General features: G+C 41.0%; 1 protein-coding gene across 1 annotated transcript; it reads left to right on the top strand.

The window, feature by feature from the left end:
- The first annotated feature begins 934 nt into the window (after window positions 1-934).
- Window positions 935-1,335, top strand: LOC128563902 (cytochrome c oxidase assembly factor 3 homolog, mitochondrial-like). Its single transcript, XM_053559437.1, has one exon. The coding sequence runs from the start codon at window positions 936-938 to the stop codon at window positions 1,257-1,259; it is 324 nt and encodes a 107-aa protein (XP_053415412.1). The 5' UTR covers window position 935; the 3' UTR covers window positions 1,260-1,335.
- Window positions 1,336-19,906: the final 18,571 nt, after the last annotated feature.

Here is a 19,906-nt window from a genome sequence, read left to right as displayed (position 1 = left end):
TCGCGCTATTTACTATGTTAAACAGTAAATTTCACTACATAAAAATATCCTATACAGCAAAGAAGTAATACATAAAATAATGCTTAAAAGCTTTTATAGGTGTACTATATCACAGGAAAAGATATCTTTGTTTACCATAGGGTTATTTTTTAAACATATTAGTTGGGGGGCGGGGGGGAGGGGCTTAATTCATTCTGAGTCTCTAGGGTGGCCCTGTGGCTCAAAGGAGTAGGGCTCCAGCCCCATATGCTGGAGGTGGTGGGTTCAAACACAGACCTGGCCAAAAACTGCAAAAAAAAAAAAATTTGGCATTCTGAGTCTCTAACCATGCTGGTCAACCAATCTATAATTTGTTTTTGGATAGGATAAAAACATTGTAGAGGCAAGTCTTTGCAATTACATTAAAATAATCTTTCATGAGTTTTTTTTTTTTTTTTTTGTAGAGACAGAGTTTCACTTTATGGCCCTCGGTAGACTGCCGTGGCATCACACAGCTCACAGCAACCTCCAACTCCTGGGCTTAAGCGATTCTCTTGCCTCAGCCTCCCAAGTAGCTGGGACTACAGGCGCCCGCCACAACACCAGGCTATTGAGGTTTTTATTGAATACCAAAATTGTATATCATTAGAATGGGGAAAAAAATCAGAGATGCAGACCAGCACTGCTCAAGCACTGTGGCTTTTGAAGACTCACAAATCTGCATTTATCTTCTGATCTTGCATTTTCTAGCTGAGTGTCCTTAGGCAAATTACTTTTCTGACTCATAGCTTGTCTGAGAAACGGATCTGAGTACCTACTACACAAAGTTGACAGGATGACTACACCGGAGTATGTATATCAGGCCTTTAGAAGAGTGCCTGATAGTCAATATTCCTTGGCTTCAGTCAATTAAGAAAAAAGAAAAAAAAGAAAGTGATGAAAGGTGGAGCGGCAACATGGCGGCGCCGGGGGCTGGTGACCCTGTGGATGATGCTAAGAGTGGAAAGGCCCCATTCGCTCAGGGCATCGACCCGACTCAAGAGAAACTGACTCCAGCGCAACTGCAATTCATGCGGCAGGTGCAACTGGCCCAGTGGCAAAAGACGCTGCCACAGCGCCGAACCCGGAACATCGTGACCGGCCTAGGCATCGGGGCCCTGGTATTAGCTATTTATGGTTACACCTTCTACTCGGTGTCCCAGGAGCGTTTCCTAAATGAGCTAGAAGATGAGGCCAAAGCCGCTCGAGCCCGAGTTCTGGCAAGGGCATCAGGACCCTAATCTGGATGAGCATTGCACAACGCCACCCTGCTGGAGCTTCGTATAGTGGTTGATGCCCCACACCCCTGTAGAAATTGAACCCTGCTCAGAGCACCTTGGATGATGATTGAGCCAGAGAAGCCAGGGACTTATGCATTTGGCCCCTGTCAAGGGAACAATGCCCACTTCATACTTTGACAGTGACTGATCTCTTCTTATAGTTTGTTTCCTTTGAGGGGATCTACATACGACCTTGGTTTTTCTTAGTTTCTGACTTTGTAGTTTACCACTGTCACCTTCCAGGGTCACAAATGTTATGGGGATAGGGGTAGCAACTCTACAATGTTGGAGCCTGAAGTGGGAAAGGTAGGGTCAAGTTGAGAATAATGAACTGAGTCATCTCTCCTGGAAAAAAAAAAAAAAAAAAAAAAAGAGCACAGGTGAGGTGGTTTACACCTGTAATCCCAGCACTTTGGGACACTTGAAGTAGGAGGATCACTTGAGACCAGGAGTTGGAGACCAGTCTGGTCAAAAGCAAGACATTGTCTCTACAAAAAATAAAAAATTAACCAGGCATGGTGGTGTATACCTATAGTCCCAGCTACTCAGGAAGCTGAGGCAGGAGGATCACTTGAGCCCAGGAGGTTGAGGTTGCTGTGAGCTATGATGATGCCATTGCACTTTAACCAGAGTGACAGAATGAGACTCTGTCTCAGGAAAAAAAAAAAAGAAAAGGAAAAAAACAGAAACATGTACTCAGTACAAAATATATAAAAAAAAAAATGGGAATCTAAATTCCACAGGATAACCCTAAGGGAAGGTTTCCCTCTTCAATTTGAAGTCAATTTTGTCTGAGAGAAAGTCTGAAATCAATGGGAAAATTTTATAAGTAAAGAAAGAAAAAAAACTGAATTTATAAAACAGACCAGTGCTTTTAGTAAGTATGCTGAGTTTGCTCAGAGAAGTAGAGTGGCTGTGTTTCTAGGTGCTCTCCTAACCTCTGAATTTCTTACTTTTAGAGTTTGGCTTGGAAACCTGTGACAAAAACTGCATCCTAGGTCAGTTTTGTTTTATAACCCAGGGCCTCTCTGTACCATCAAAAGAACATTTTCCAAGAAGGTTAGCATGAAGGAAACTTACCCTGTTTCCCCGAAAATAAGACAGTGTCTTATTTTAAGGTGTGCTCCCAAAGATGCGCTAGGTCTTATTTTCAGGGGACGTCTTATCTTTCCTGTAAGTAGGTCTTATTTTTGGAGGATGTCTTATTTTCGGGAAAGCAGGGTAGATGTGACAGTGAGATATTTCATAGCAAGAAGCTTTCTTTTTCTTTTCTTTTCTTTTTGTTTTTTGAGACAGAGCCTTAAGCTGTTGCCCTGGGTAGAGTGCCGTGGCATCACAGGTCACAGCAACCTCCAGCTCTTGGGCTCAAGCTATTCTCCTGCCTCCACCTGCCAAATAGATGGGACTACAGGGGCCCACCACAATGCCCAGCTATTTTTTGGTTGCAGCCATCATTGTTGTTTGGCAGGCCCGGGCTGGATTCGAACCCGCCAGCTCAGGTGTATGTGGCTGGCGCCTTAGCCACTTGAGCCATGGGCGCAGAACCAATAGGCAAGCTTTGCAGGAAAGCATTCAGCTAGAGTTAGCGGACTTGGGCCTGAGGGCCAGATCCCACCTGCCCTGTTTTATTATGACTGGTGAGCTAAAAAAGGGGGAAATGGCTCTGTACTTTAAAATTGAAAAACAATTAAAATATTTTGTGACATGTGAAATTATATGGAATTCAAATGTCAATGTGAACATTGATAAAGTTATTCAACAATAAACAAAGTTTTGTTGGAAAATAGCCACACCCATTTACATATTGGCTGTCTATGGCCCTTTCTTTCTTTCTTTTTATTTATTTATTTATTTTAGAGACAGAGTCTCACTTTGTCGCCCTCAGTGCTGTGGCGTCACAGCCCACAGCAACCTCCAGCTCTTGGGCTTAGGCGATTCTCTTGCCTAAGCCTCCCGAGTAGCTCAGATGGCAGGCACACGCCACAACGCCCGCCTACTTTTTTGTTGAAGTTTGGCCGGGGCCAAGTTTGAACCCGCCACCCTCGGTATATGGGCCTACTCGCTGAGCCACAGGTGCCACCGTATCTATGGCCCTTTCCACCATGAGGGCAGAATCCAGAGACTGTGTATGGCCCACAAAGCGTAAATTGTTTACTATCTGGCCCTTTACAGAAAAGATGTGCTGGACACTGAGTTAGAGATATGTTTCAATGGAAAGTAATATATTTGATTATTTTAATTTTAAAGTAGGTTAGCCACAGTGGCTCCTGCTTATTATCCCAGTACTTTGGGAGGCTGAGGGGGGAGGACTGCTTGAGCCCAGGAATTTGAGATCAGCCTGGGCTATATGGAAGACTCCATCTCAAAAAAAAAAAAAATTAGCCAACTGTACTTCTTGGTGCATCTCTATAGTCCCTGCTACTGGAGAAGCTGAGGTAGGAAGATGGCTTGAGCCTAGGAGTTTGAGATTACAGCAAGCTATGATCACACCACTGCATTCCAGCCTGGGCAACATAGCGAGACCCTCTACACAATCAAATCCAATGCAATTATTAAGAATGATTTTTTTTTTAAATAAGAATGATGTTTTTAATATACCTGGTTGATCCTGCTAATAAGAAAAAGAAAATGAAAATTGAAAAAATTAAAATGATATAGTACACACACATGCATTACTAAATGAAATAAAAAGCAGATTACACGGAAGAATACGATCACATTTAAAAATATATAAGAATAGATCAATTAATTGATTGATCAGTAGATTGATAGACAATATATTTTACAGGAGTAGGCAAGGACACCAAACAACCAGAATAGCTGCTGGTTGTAAATAATTGATATGGTTATTTATCAGTATATGCCTAGCTATAGCGATATTTGCACAAAAATTATTTGGAAGGATATACAACAAAATGTTAACAATGACTATTCCTGGGTGGTGAAACTATAGGTGATTTTTCATTTTTCTTTATTTCCTCATACTTCCCTATAATTTTATAAAGAAACTATGTTTATTTGGAAAAGAAGAAAGTTATTTGCAAAGGAGAAGAAATCAACCAATCAAATATCACCATTTCTATAAAGAGTGAAATGAAAATTATATACTCCCTAAAATAGTAAGAAATTCTCTGATTCTCAATTTTTATCATGCATTTTTATGATTAAAATAAATACTTACTGAAGAAGGTTTGGAAAATACTGTTAAAGAATAATAAAAACTAAATCAACATTGGACGGTGCCTGTGGCTCAGTGGGTAGGGTGCTGGCCCCATATACCGAGGGTGGTAGGTTCGAACCTGGCCCTGGCCAAACTGCAACAACAACAAAAATATAGCCTGGCCTTGGGGTGGGCACCTGTAGTCCTAGCTACTCAAAAGGCTGAGGCAAGAGAATCGCCTACGCTCAGGAGTTGGAGGTTGCTGTGAGCTATGACGCCACAGCACTCTACCAAGAGTGATAAAGTTAGACTCTGTCTCTAAAACAAAAAACAAAAAAAATTAATCAACATTAAAAGTTAACATTTTGATGTATGTCTCTTAGCTTTTATACAGAACTGAAAGTGTATTATAGCTCTTGGTTTGTTTTTAATATTCAGACAAGAAAATGTAATTATTTGAAGATATTATCATTAATGGGAATTTATGAGAACCTAACATATTTATTTGCCCCATAATATTAGAAATAAAGGGCAGTACCTGTGGCTCAGAGAAGTAGGGCGCAGGCCCCACATGCTGGAGGTGGCAGGTGCAAACCCAGCCCAGCCAAAAACTGCAAAAAAAGAAAAAAAAAAGAAAGAAAGAAAGGTATTTTAAACTTTTCTGTCCTAAAACTTACACTTAGAAGAACATTTTTGTATAAAAATTATCTCTGCTTTGAGATAGAAAGAGTTCATTTGGGGGCCAGAATTATTATTATTATTATTATTATTTTGAGACAGGGTCTCCCCACATTGCCCAGGTTGGAAACTCAGGTAGCTGGGACTACTGGCACCACCGTGCTTGGGCAAGAACTTGGTTTTTTTGAGACAGAGTCTCACTGTGTTGCCCAGGCTAGAGTTCCATGGCATCAGACATCAGATTAGCTTACCCATAACATCAAACTCCTGGGTTTAAGTGATCCTCTGCTTCAGCCTCCTGATTTGCTGAGGCTCCAGGTGCCAACCACACTCTGCATAATTTTTCTATTTTTAATAGAGAGGAGCATGGTGTCTCACTCTTACTCCGAGCTGGTCTCAAACTCCTGAGCTCAAGTGATCCTACCTGCCTCGGCCTCCCAGAGTGCTAAGATTACAGGTGTGAGCCACGAGCCTGGCCTCTGAAGTCACCACTGTATGAACAAGGAAAAGAATTTTTTTTTTTTTTTGACTGGGGCTGGGTTAGAACCTCCCACATATGGGGCCGGCGCCCTACCCCTTTAAGCCACAGGTTCCACCTAGAAAAGAATTTTTTTTAATGACAGTTGAAATATATTACCAAATTGCTTTCCACAGGAGCTGTCCTAATAGTCTTCATTATCTTACCTCACCTCCCAATTCCAATCTGAGTTAATATAATTTTTAAAAATAACTGTTCATTTTCTAGTTCTGCATTTGAGAACTAATTACATTGTATATTTTTGTATATTTGTGATGTAATGGCATTTTGATGGCAAGGGCTTTAAAAGCACTGTACTAATGACTGTTATTCAATAAATCAATCATTGGTGGGCCAGAAACTGTTATAAAAGGTTTTAAAAAGTTTTTTTTAACAATAAGTTGTTTCGGGTGGAGCAAGATGGCAGCCAAGTAACAGCTTCCCTGCAACTGGTCATGGTGAGTCTGGGGAGATAAGACTCCAGGCATCTCTGGCTGGTGGGATCTGCCTATAATCATCCCTTTGAGGATACAGGGAGTCAGCAAGGGACTTCTGGACCCCAAGAGGAGGACAAAAACAGTGGAAAACTGGCAAGTGGTTGCATGTGTTCGATCGACCTAATCCCGCCGACAGCTGTAGTACAAGCAACAGTGAGACTGCAAACTGGAAAGGCCATACCTGTAAACTGTTTTGGTGTTTTTGGATTTGGCACTCAGTTGAACTGCCTTGGGGAGAGCTTGAGAAGGAGTGCAGAGAACTTTGGGCATTGTCTAGGGCCCCAGACTGAGCCGCTGAGCCGGACGGAGCTAATAGTATTCGGCTGTGGGCCACAGGGAGCCATTGTGAGAGGACTGCCATGGCAAGCTCCACCCTCAGGGTTGCAGAGCAAGGATCCAGCAGGAGGGAGTAACCTAGTGACTGAGCAGCCTAAAGGCAGGGATTGAGCTGCCTTACAGCCTTAGCTCTCAGGGGCAGAGTGAGACAGGTTTTGGCACACTGGAGCCTTGGGCTGTTGCCCTGGGTAGAGTGCCATGGCGTCACAGCTCATAGCAACCTCAAACTTCTGGGTTTAGCACCACCCAGAACTCCATAAGAGCTGTGCCCACCGGGCCTCCAAATGCCCTGACCAGGAACTATGGGAACCTCACAACCCCGCATCTTCCCTCCCTCCTATACCCTCCCTGCTCGTCTGGCCAGGGATGCTGGTAGCCGCGTGCCCTCTAGAGCCCTCCCTGCCTCTGCGCAGATCCCTTTTCCTGCCCAGAGACTGCTGGAGCCATGGTCTCTCTGTTCCAAACTCACTGGGCTCCAGGCACTCCCAGAACCGAGTGTACCACCTCCCACACTGTTGCTGGATCTGGATGTGTCACACTCCGGAGCTGCTTGCACAACCAGAACTCCCTAGATGGGGCAGCCACAGAGGAACTACAGAGGGTCACTCCCTACAAAGATCCAGCAACAATAGAGTGATCCCACTGGGGTGTAATCTTGGAGAGACTCGTCCCCAACCCTGAGGACAGCCAGAGGCAACAGTGAAAAACAATCATGAGGCGAAATCAACAGAAAAACCCTGGAAATATGAATAATCAGAGTAGATCAACTCCCCCAAGGATCAATGGGGCAGACACAGCACAAGATCCCATGCACAAATAGCTGAGATGTCAGAAATCGAATTCAGAATCTGGATAAAAAATAAGATTGAATTAGAATGCCAAGAAGTAACCCAAAAGATATCTCAAGAATTCAACGAATTCAAAGACCAAATGACCAAAGATATTGACACATTGAGACAAGAAGTTGCAGCCCTCAAATATCTGAGAAACACAGTAGAATCCCTCAGCAACAGAATGGTATATGCAGAAGAAAGGATTTCTGACATTGAAGACAAAGCTTTCAAACTCTCCCAAACTCTCAAAGCAGAAGAGAAATGGAGAGCAAAAACAGATCACTCTCTCAGAGAGCTTTGGGACAATTCAAAGAAAACTAATATTCGTCTTATAGGGATCCCTGAAAGCGATGAAGTGACTTTACAAGGCACAGAGTCTCTTCCCCATGAGATTATGAAGGAGAACTTTCCAGACATCCCAAGAGATTCAGAAATTCAGATAGTAGACAGTTTCAGAACTCTAGCATGACTCAACCCAAATAAGACATCCCCCAGACACATCATAATCAATTTCACTAAAGTTAATATGAAGGAGAAAATTCTGGGGCTGCGCCTGTGCCTCAGTGAGTAGGGCGCTGGACCCATATGCCAAGTGGTGGGTTCAAACCTGGCCCCGGCCAAACTGCAACAAAAAATAGCTGGGCGTTGTGGCGGGGGCCTGTAGTCCCAGCTGCTCGGGAGGCTGAGGCAAGAGAATCACGTAAGCCCAAGAGTTAGAGGTTGCTGTGAGCCGTGTGATGCCACGGCACTCTGCCCGAGGGCGGTACAGTGAGACTCTGTCTCTACAAAAAAAAGACAAAATTCTGAAAGCAGGCAGACGAAAGAAAACCATCACCTACAAGGGCAAGAATATTAGAATAACTGCAGATCTCTCTGCTGAAACCTTTCAAGCTAGAAGAGGATGGTCATCGACTTTTAATCGCCTAAAACAAAATAACTTTCAACCCAGGATCCTGTACCCAGCTAAACTGAGTTTCATTTATGATGGAGAAATTAAATACTTCAATGACATTCACATGTTTAAGAAATTTGCCATAACTAAACGAGCTCTCCAGGACATTCTTAGACCTATCCTCCATAAACACCAGCATAATCCTCCACCACAAAAGTAAACCCACCCAGAAAATTTTGATCAAATTCCAACTTCCACAGTTGCAAAAGGATTGAAAAAGTCCCCTGGACTCTCAAAAGGCTTATCAATATTCTCAATTGAATAACCATTGTCAATGGTTTAAATTGTCCTCTAAAGAGGCACAGGTTGGATGACTGGATACAAAAATTCAAGCCAGATATCTGCTGCATACAAGAATCGCATCTTACATTAAAAGACAAATATAGACTCAAGGTGAAGGGATGGTCATCTATACCCCAGGCAAATGGAAAGCAGAAAAAAGCAGGCATTTCAATCCTATTCGCAAACACAATAGGCTTTAAACCAACTGAAATAAGGAAGGATAAGGGTGGACACTTCATATTTGTTAAAGGTAATACTCAAAATGATGAGATTTCAATTATTAATATTTAGGCACCCAACCAGAACACACCTCAATTTACAAAAGAAACTCTAACAGACATGAGCAACTTGATTTCCATAGTAGTTGCAGATTTTAACACCCCTTTAGCAGTGCTGGATAGATCCTCCAAAAAAGAAGCTAAGCAAAGAAATTTTAGATTTAAACTTAACCATTAAACATCTGGACTTAACAGACATCTACAGAACATTTCATCCCAACAAAACTGAATACACATTCTTCTCATCAGCCCACGGAACATACTCCAAAATCGACCACATCCTAGGCCACAAATCTAACCTCAGCAAATTTAAAAAAATAGAAATTATTCCTTGCATCTTCTCAGACAATCATCGAATAAAAGTTGAACTCAACAACAACAGGAACCTACATACCCATACAAAAACATGGAAGCTAAACAACATTATGCTGAAGGATAGATGGGTTATAGACGAGATTAAGAAGGAAATCACCAAATTTTTGGAACAAAAGAACAATCAAGACATGAATTATCAGAACCTGTGGGATACTGCAAAGGCAGTCCTAAGAGAGAAATTAATAGCGCTGCAAGCCTTCCTCAAGAAAACAGAAAGAGAGGAAGTTAACAACTTAACGGGACATCTAAAGCAACTGGAGAAGGAAGAACACTCCAACCCCAAACCCAGCAGAAGAAAAGAAATAACCAAAATCAGAGCAGAATTAAATGAAATTGAAAACAAAAGAATTATACAACAGACCAATAAATCCAAAAGTTGGTTGTTTGAAAAGATGAATAAAATAGATAAACCTTTGGCCAACCTAACCAGGAAAAAAAGAGTAAAATCTCTAATTTCATCAATCAGAAATGGTAACCATGAAATAACAACAGATCTCTCAGAAATTCAAAAAATCCTTAACAAATACTACAAGAAACTCTACTCTAAGAAATATGAAAATCTGAAAGAAATAGACCAATATCTGGAAGTACGCCACCTACAAAGACTTAGCCAGAATGAAGTGGAAATGTTGAACAGGCCTATATCAAGTTCTGAAATAGCATCAACTATACAAAATCTCCCCAAAAAGAAAAGCCCAGGACCAGATGGCTTTATGTCAGAATTCTACCAAACCTTTAAAGAAGAACTAGTACCTATATTATTAAACCTCTTCCAAAATATAGAAAAAGAAGGACTATTACCCAACACATTCTATGAAGCAAACATCACCTTAATGCCCAAACCAGGGAAAGACCCAACAAGAAAAGAAAATTATAGACCAATATCACTAATGAATATTGATGCTAAAATACTCAATATGATCCTAACAAACAGAATCCAACAACACATCAAAAAAATTATACACCATGACCAAGTGGGTTTATCCCAGGGTCTCAAGGCTGGTTCAATATACGTAAATCTATAAATATAATTCAACACATAAACAAACTAAAAAATAAGGACTATATCATTCTTTCAATTGATGCAGAAAAAGCTTTTGATAATATCCAGCATCCCTTCATGATAAGAACACTTAAGAAAATTGGTATAGAAAGGACATTTCTTAAACTAATAGAGGCCATCTACGGCAAACCCACAGCCAATATAGTATTGAATGGAGTTAAATTGAAATCATTTCCACTTAGATCAGGAACCAGACAAGGTTGCCCATTGTCTCCATTGCTCTTTAACATTGTAATGGAAGTTTTAGCCATTGTGATTAGGGAAGAAAAGGCAATCAAGGGTATCCACGTAGGGTCAGAAGAGATCAAACTTTCACTCTTGGGTGGCGCCTGTGGCTCAAGGAGTAGGGCGCCAGTCCCATATGCCGGAGGTGGCGGGTTCAAACCCAGCCCCGGCCAAAAACCACAAAAAAAAAAAAAAAAAAAAAAAAAAAAAAAAAAACAAAAAACTTTCACTCTTCGCAGATGACGTGATTGTATATATGGAAAACACTAGAGATTCTACTAAAAAACTTTTAGAAGTGATCAAAGAGCCCCCGCGAGCGGACGCGGCAGCGCCTCTGTCTCGCTTTTTCTTATTTTTCCCCCCTTTCCCCTTCCTTTTTTTTTCCCCCTTTCCCCCCCTTCTTTTCCTTTCACCATTTCCCCTAGGAGGCGCGTCCCCAGGGCAGGGGCAGAGCCGGTCTCACCCCCCGCCTCTCCCCGGCCCCCGCCGCCCTATGGCGAGAGGGAGCCCCCTCCCCACCCGGGCTCGAGCGGCTGCGGTTGGAGGAGCGGCACCGGCGGTGGCGGTGGCGGCCTGAGGCCCGGGGTCATCATGGAACTAATTTGCTGACTGACCCAGCGGCTGCAGCCGTGCGTCCGGCTCGAGCGTCAGCGCCTGCGACCCCTGTCCGGTTCCCCCTCTTCTCCGTCCTCGGTCCGCCCCGTCCTCAAAAAAAAAAAAAAAGAGAAGTGATCAAAGAATACAGCAATGTCTCAGGCTACAAAATCAACACCCATAAATCTGTAGCCTTTATATATACCAACAATAACCAAGCCGAAAAAATAGTCAAGGACTCTATTCCTTTCACAGTAGTGCCAAAGAATATGAAATATTTGGGAGTATACCTAACAAAGGATGTGAAAGATCTTTACAAAGAGAACTGCAAAACTTTAAGAAAAGAAATAGCTGAAGTTGTTAACAAATGGAAAAACATACTATGGTCATGGCTGGGAAGAATCAACATTGTTAAAATGTCTATACTACCCAAAGCAATATATAATTTTAATGCAATTCCTATTAAAGCTCCATTGTCATATTTTAAAGATCTTGAGAAAAGGGCGGTGCCTCTGGCTCAGTCAGTAGGGTGCCGGCCCCATATACCGAGGGTGGCGGGTTCAAACCCAGCCCCGGCGAAACTGCAACCAAAAAATAGCCGGGCATTGTGGCAGGCGCCTGTAGTCCCAGCTACTGGGGAGGCTGAGGCAAGAGAATCGCTTAAGCCCAGGAGTTGGAGGTTGCTGTGAGCTGTGTGAGGCCACAGCACTCTACCGAGGGCCATAAAGTGAGACTCTGTCTCTACAAAAAAAAAAAAAAAAAAAAAAGATCTTGAGAAAATAATACTTCTTTTTATATGGAATCAGAAAAAAAACTCGAATAGCCAAAACATTACTCAGCAATAAAAACAAAGCAGGAGGAATCCACTACCACACCTGAGACTGTACTATACATCAATAGTGATCAAAACAGCATGATATTGGCACAAAAACAGAGAAGTAGATGTCTGGAACAGAATAGAGAACCAAGAGATGAATCCAGCTACTTACCGTTAATTGATCTTTGACAAGCAATTAAAAACATTCAGTGGGGAAAAGACTTCCTATTTAACAAATGGTGGTGGGTAAACGGGCTGGCAACCTGTAGAAGATTAAAACTGGACCCACACCTTTCACCACTAACTAAGATAGACTTTCACTGGATAAAAGATTTAAACTTAAGACATGAAACTGTAAAAACACTTGAAGAAAGTGCAGGGAAAACTCTTGAAGGAATCGGCCTGGGTGAATATTTTATGAGGAGGACTCCCCAGGCAATTGAAGCAGTATCAAAAATACATTACTGGGACTTGATCAAACTAAAAAGCTTCTGCACAGCCAAGAACATAGTATAAATAAAGCAAGCAGACAGCCCTCAGAATGGGAGAAAATATTTGCAGGTTATACCTCCAATAAAGGTCTAATAACCAGAATCCACAGAGAACTCAAATGTATTAGCAAGAAAAGAACAAGTGATCCCATCTCAGGGTGGGCAAGGGACTTGAAGAGAAACTTCTCTAGAGAAGACAGACTCACAATCTACAAACACATGAAAAAAAGCTCATCATCCTTGATCATCAGAGAAATGCAAATCAAAACTACTTTGAGATATCACCTAACCCCAGTAACAGTAGCCCACATAACAAAATCCAAAAACCAGAGATATTGGCGTGGATGTGGAGAAAAGGGCACACTTCTACATTGCTGGTGGGAATGCACACTAATACGTTCCTTCTGTCAGGATGTTTGGAGAATACTTAGAGATCTAAAAATAGACCTGCCATTAGATCCTATAATTCCTTTACTAGGTTTATACCCAGAAGACCAAAAATCACAACATAACAAAGACATCTGTGCCAGAAAGTTTGTTGCAGCCCAATTCATAATTGCAAAGTCATGGAAGAAGCCCAAGTGCCCACCGACCCACAAATGGACTAGCAAATTGTGGTACATGTATACCATGGAATGTTATGCAGCCTGAAAGAAACATGGAGACTTTACCTCTTTCATGTTTACATGGAAAGTATCTTCTTAGCAAAGTATCTCAGGAATGGAAGAAAAAGTATCCAATGTATTCAGCCCTACTATGAAGCTAATTTATAGCTTTCACATGAAAGCTATAACCCAACTATAGCATAAGACTATGGGGAAAGGGCCAAGGAAGTGGAAGGGACAGGGGAGGTTAGGGTTGAGAGAGGGTAATGGGTGGGACCACACCTATGGTGCATCTTAGAATGGGTACAGGCAACACTCACTCAATGCAGAATACAAATGTCTACATACAATAACTAAGAAAATGCCATGAAGGCTATGTTGAACAGTTTGATGAGAATATTTCGGATTGTATATGAAACAAGCACATTGTACCCCTTGATTGCACTAATGTACACAGCTATGATTTAACAATAAAAAAAAAAAATAGGTTTACTGGTGCTGTAACTCAGCTCCAGATTGGACCTCGCCTACAGACCTCCACCAGCCCTCCCCAGGGAAAGGTGCCATGTTTGACGACTTCAGGGTCCTTTGAGTAAAGGTGATTGGCAAAAGATATCATCAGAGGAGGAGAGAGAGCAAGATGGCGGCCGAGTAACAGCTTCCTTGCATCTGGGCACCGTGTGTCTGGGGAGATAGGACTCCAGGCACCTCTGGCTGGTGGGATCTGCCTATCATCACCCCTGTGAGGATACAGGGAGTCAGCGAGAGACTTCTGGACCCCAAGAGGAGGACTAAAACAGTGGAAAAACGGCACGAGAACTTAAAGAGCAAGAGGAAGTGAAAGGAAAATTAGAGCAAGGAAACAGATCAAAGAAATAACTCATGAGGAAGAATCAGCAGAAAACTCCAGGCAACATGAAGAACCAGTCCAAAACAACCCTGCCAAGGGACCATGAGGTAGCTACTGCAGAGGATTCCACCTATAAAGAAATGTTAGGAATAACAGAAAGGGAATTTAGAATACACATGTTGAAAACAATGAAAGAAATGATGGAAACAATGAAGGAAACTGCTAATAAAGTGGAAAATAACCAAAAGGAAATCCAAAAACAGAATCAAATAAGAGAAGAACGCTATGAAGAATATAAAAACCAGAGCTGAAGGAACTGAAACAATCAATTAGGGAACTTAAAGATGCAATGGACACAACTCCCTTCACCATAGTCTCAAAGAAAATCAAATACCTAGGAATATACCTAACGAAGGAGGTGAAGGACCTGTATAAAGAAAACTATGAAATCCTCAGAAAGGAAATAGCAGAGGATATTAACAAATGGAAGAACTTACCATGCTCATGGATGGGAAGAATCAACATTGTTAAAATGTCCATACTTCCCAAAGCAATCTACCTATTCAATGCCATTCCTATCAAAATACCAACATCATACTTTCAAGATTTGGAAAAAATGATTCTGCGTTTTGTATGGAACTGGAAAAAACCCCGTATAGCTAAGGCAGTTCTCTGTAATAAAAATAAAGCTGGGGGCATCAGCATACCAGATTTTAGTCTGTACTACAAAGCCATAGTGCTCAAGACAGCATGGTACTGGTACAAAAACAGAGACATAGACACTTGGAATCGAATGGAAAACCAAGAAATGAAACTAACATCTTACAACCACCTAATCTTTGATAAACCAAACAAGAACATACCTTGGGGGAAAGACTCCCTATTCAATAAATGGTGTTGGGAGAACTGGATGTCTACATGTAAAAGACTGAAACTGGACCCACACCTTTCCCCACTCACAAAAATTGATTCAAGATGGATAAAGGACTTAAACTTAAGGCATGAAACAATAAAAACCCTCCAAGAAAGCATAGGAAAAACACTGGAAGATATTGGCCTGGGGAAAGACTTCATGAAGAAGACTGCCATGGCAATTGCAACAACAACAAAAATAAACAAATGGGACTTCATTAAACTGAAAAGCTTCTGTACAGCTAAGGAGACAATAACCAAAGCAAAGAGACAACCTACACAATGGGAAAGGATATTTGCATATTTTCAATCAGACAAAAGCTTGATAACTAGGATCTATAGAGAACTCAAATTAATCCACATGAAAAAAGCCAACAATCCCTTATATCAATGGGCAAGAGACATGAATAGAACTTTCTCTAAAGACGACAGACGAATGGCTAACAAACACATGAAAAAATGTTCATCATCTCTATATATTAGAGAAATGCAAATCAAAACAACCCTGAGATATCATCTAACCCCAGTGAGAATGGCCCACATCACAAAATCTCAAAACTGCAGATGCTGGCGTGGATGTGGAGAGAAGGGAACACTTTTACACTGCTGGTGGGACTGCAAATTAGTACAACCTTTCTGGAAGGAAGTATGGAGAATCCTCAAAGCACTCAAGCTAGACCTCCCATTTGATCCTGCAATCCCATTACTGGGCATCTACCCAGAAGGAAAGAAATCCTTTTATCATAAGGACACTTGTACTAGACTGTTTATTGCAGCTCAATTTACAGTCGCCAAAATGTGGAAACAGCCTAAATGCCCACCAACCCAGGAATGGATTAACAAGCTGTGGTATATGTATACCATGGAATACTATTCAGCCATTAAAAAAAACGGAGACTTTACATCCTTCGCATTAACCTGGATGGACGTGGAAGATATTATTCTTAGTAAAGCATCACAAAAATGGAGAAGCATGAATCCTATGTACTCAATTTTGATATGAGGACAATTAATGACAATTATGGTTATGGGGGGGGAAACAGAAAGAGGGAAGGAGGGAGGTGGGTGGGGCCTTGGTGTGTGTCACACTTTATGGGGGCAAGACATGATTGCAAGAGGGACTTTACCTAACAATTGCAATCAGTGTAACCTGGCTTATTGTACCCTCAATGAATCCCCAACAATAAAAAAAAAAAAAAAAAGATGCAATGGAAAGTATCAGCAACAGGTTAGACCATGCAGAAGAAAGAATTTCAGAGGTAGAAGATAAAGTTCTTGAGATAACTCAGATTGTAAAAGAGGCAGAAAAGAAGAGAGAGAAAGCAGAACATTTACTGTCAGAATTATGGGACTTTATGAAGGATTCCAACATACGAGTTATAGGAATTCCAGAAGGGGAAGAAGAATGCCCCAGAGGAATGGAAGCCATACTAGAGAATATTATAAAAGAAAATTTCCCAAATATCACCAAAGATTCTGACACACTGCTTTCAGAGGGATATCGGACCCCAGGTTGCCTCAACTCTAACGGAGCTTCCCCAAGACACATTGTGATGAACCTGTCCAAAGTCAAGACAAAAGAAAAGATTCTGCAAGCTGCCAGGAGTAAGCGCCAGTTGACCTACAGGGGCAAATCCATCACAGTGACCACAGACTTCTCTAATGAATCTTTCTAAGCAAGAAGACAATGGTCATCTACCTTTAATCTACTTAAACAGAACAATTAACAGCCCAGATTTCTGTACCCTGCTAAGCTAAGCTTCAAAATTGACGGAGAAATCAAATCATTTAAGGATATACAAACATTGAGGAAATTCGCCACAACAAGACCAGCTCTACAGGAAATACTTCAACCTGTTCTGCACACTGACCACCACAATGGATCAGCAGCAAAGTGAAAACTCAGAAATTAAAGGACAGAACCTAACCTCCATACTGATGCAAAAGATAAAACTAAGCAATGGACTCTCACAAAATAAGACGAATAGAATACTACCACACTTATCAATTATCTCAATAATGTTAATATTGAATTCCCCACTGAAGAGACATAGATTGGCTCACTGGATTAAAAAACACAAGCCATCCATTTGCTGTCTGCAAGAAACACACCTGGCTTCACAAGACAAATTAAAGCTCCGAGTCAAGGCTTGGAAGACAATTTTTCAGGCAAATGGAATTCAGAAGAAAAGAGGAGTTGTAATCTTATTTTCAGATACATGTGGATTTAAAGCAACTAAAGTCAAAACAGACAAAGATGGTCACTTTATATTGGTCAAGGGAAAAATACAAGAAGAAGTTTCAATTCTAAATATTTATGCACCCAATTTGAATGCTCCCAGATTCTTGAAACAGACCTTACTCAGTCTGAGCAATATGATATCTGATCATACCATAATAACAGGGGACTTTAACACTCCTCTTACAGAGCTGGACAGATGCTCTAAACAGAAATTAAACAAAGATATAAGAGATTTAAATGAGACCCTAGAACAACTGTGCTTGATAGACGCATATAGAACACTCCATCCCAAAGATAAAGAATATACATTCTTCTCATCACCCCATGGAACATTCTCCAAAATTGATCATATCCAGGGACACAAAACAAATATCAACAGAATCAAAATAATTGAAATTTTGCCTTGTATCTTCTCATACCATAAGGCACTAAAGGTGGAACTCAACTCTAAGATAAACGCTCGACTCCACACAAAGGCATGGAAATTAAACAATCTTCTGTTGAATAACAGATAGGTGCAGGAGGAAATGAAACAGAAAATCATTAACTTCCTTGAGCATAACAACAATGAAGACACAAGCTACCAAAACCTGTGGCATACTGCAAAAGCAGTTTTGAGAGGAAAATTTATCGCTTTAGATGCTTACATTCGAAAAACAGAAAGAGGGGTGGAGCCTGTGGCTCAGTCGGTAAGGCACCGGCCCCATATACCAAGGGTGGCAGGTTCAAACCCGGCCCCGACCAAACTGCAACCAAAAAATAGCCAGGCGTTGTGGCGGGCACCTGTAGTCCCAGCTATTCGGGAGGCTGAGGCAAGAGAATCGCTTAAGCCCAGGAGTTGGAGGTTGCTGTGAGCTGTGTGAGGCCATGGCACTCTACCGAGGGCCATAAGGTGAGACTCTGTCTCTACAAAAAAAAAAAAAAAGAAAGAAAAGGAAAGAAAAACAGAAAGAGAGTGCATCAACAATCTCACAAGGCATCTTATGGAATTGGAAAAAGAAGAACAATCTAAGCCTAAACTCAGTAGAAGAAAAGAAATATCCAAAATCAAATCAGAGATCAATGAAATTGAAAATAAAAGAATCATTCAGAAAATTAATGAAACAAGGAGTTGGTTTTTTTTTTTTTTTTTTGAAGTTTCTTGCCAGGGCTGGGTTTGAACCTGCCACCTCCAGTATATGGGGCCGGCTCCCTACTCCTTGAGCCACAGGCGCCACCCAGAAGTTGGTTTTTTTAAAAAATAAATAAAATAGAGAAACCATTGGCCAGACTGACTAGAAATAGAAAAGTAAAATCTCTATTAACCTCAATCAGAAACGATAAAGAGGAAATAACAACTGATCCCACAGAGATACAAGAGATCATCTCTGAATACTACCAGAAACTCTATGCCCAGAAATTTGACAATGTGAAGGAAATGGATCAATATTTGGAATCACACCCTCTCCCTAGACTCAGCCAGGAAGAAATAGAGCTCCTGAACAGACCAATTTCAAGCACTGAGATCAAAGAAACAATAAAAAATTCTTCCAACCAAAAAATGCCCTGGTCCAGATGGCTTCACACCAGAATTCTATCAAACCTTCAAGGAAGAGCTTATTCCTGTACTGCAGAAATTATTCCAAAAAATTGAGGAAGAAGGAATCTTCCCCAACACATTCTATGAAGCAAACATCTCCCTGATACCAAAACCAGAAAAAGACCCAAACAAAAAGGAGAATTTCAGACCAATCTCACTCATGAATATAGATGGAAAAATTCTCAACAAAATCCTAGCCAATAGATTACAGCTTATCATCAAAGAAGTCATTCATCATGATCAAGTAGGCTTCATCCCAGGGATGCAAGGCTGGTTTAACATACGCAAGTCCATAAACGTTATCCACCATATTAACAGAGGCAAATATAAAGATCATATGATCCTTTCAATAGATGCAGAAAAAGCATTTGATAAAATCCAGCATCCTTTTCTAATTAGAACACTGAAGAGTATAGGCATAGGTGGCACGTTTCTAAAACTGATTGAAGCTATCTATGACAAACCCACACTCAATATTTTACTGAATGGAGTAAAACTCAAAGCTTTTCCTCTTAGAACTAGAACCAGACAAAGTTGTCCTCTGTCACCGTTACTATTCAACATAGTGCTGGAAGCTCTAGCCAATACAATTAGGCAAGACAAGGAAATAAAGGGAATCCAAATGGGAGCAGAGGAGTTCAAACTCTCCCTCTTTGCTAACGACATGATCTTATACTTACAGAACCCCAAAGACTTAACCACAAGACTCCTAGAAGTCATCGAAAAATACAGTAATATTTCAGGATATAAAATCAATGTCCACAAATCAGTAGCCTTTGTGTACACCAATAACAGTCAAGATGAGAAGCTAATTAAGGACACAACTCTCTTCACCATAGTTTCAAAGAAAATGAAATACCTAGGAATATACCTAACAAAGGAGATGAAGGACCTCTATAAAAAAAATTATGAAATCCTCAGAAAGGAAATAGCAGAGGATATTAACAAATGGAAGAACATACCATGCTCATGGATGGGAAGAATCAACATTGTTAAAATGTCTATACTTCCCAAAGCAATCTACCTATTCAATGCCATTCGTATCAAAATACCAACATCATACTTTCAAGATTTGGAGAAAATGATTCTGCGTTTTCTATGGAACCGGAAAAGACCCCGTATAGCTAAGGCAGTTCTTAGTAATAAAAATAAAGCTGGGGGCATCAGCATACCAGATTTTAGTCTGTACTACAAAGCCATAGTGGTCAAGACAGCATGGTACTGGTACAAAAACAGAGACATAGACACTTGGAATCGAATTGAAAACCAAGAAATGAAACTAACAGCTTACAACCACCTAATCTTCTATAAACCAAACAAGA

This window comes from Nycticebus coucang, chromosome 13 (assembly GCF_027406575.1).
Source record: "Nycticebus coucang isolate mNycCou1 chromosome 13, mNycCou1.pri, whole genome shotgun sequence".
In the NCBI taxonomy this organism is placed as follows: domain Eukaryota; kingdom Metazoa; phylum Chordata; class Mammalia; order Primates; family Lorisidae; genus Nycticebus; species Nycticebus coucang.
The sequence above is the reverse complement of the archived record's forward strand: the minus strand, read 5'-3'. Positions and strand labels throughout refer to the sequence as shown.

Excerpts from the sequence above, each read along its gene's own strand:
- LOC128563902 (XM_053559437.1), top strand. The coding sequence starts at position 936 with ATGGCGGCGCCGGGGGCTGGTGACCCTGTGGATGATGCTAAGAGTGGA.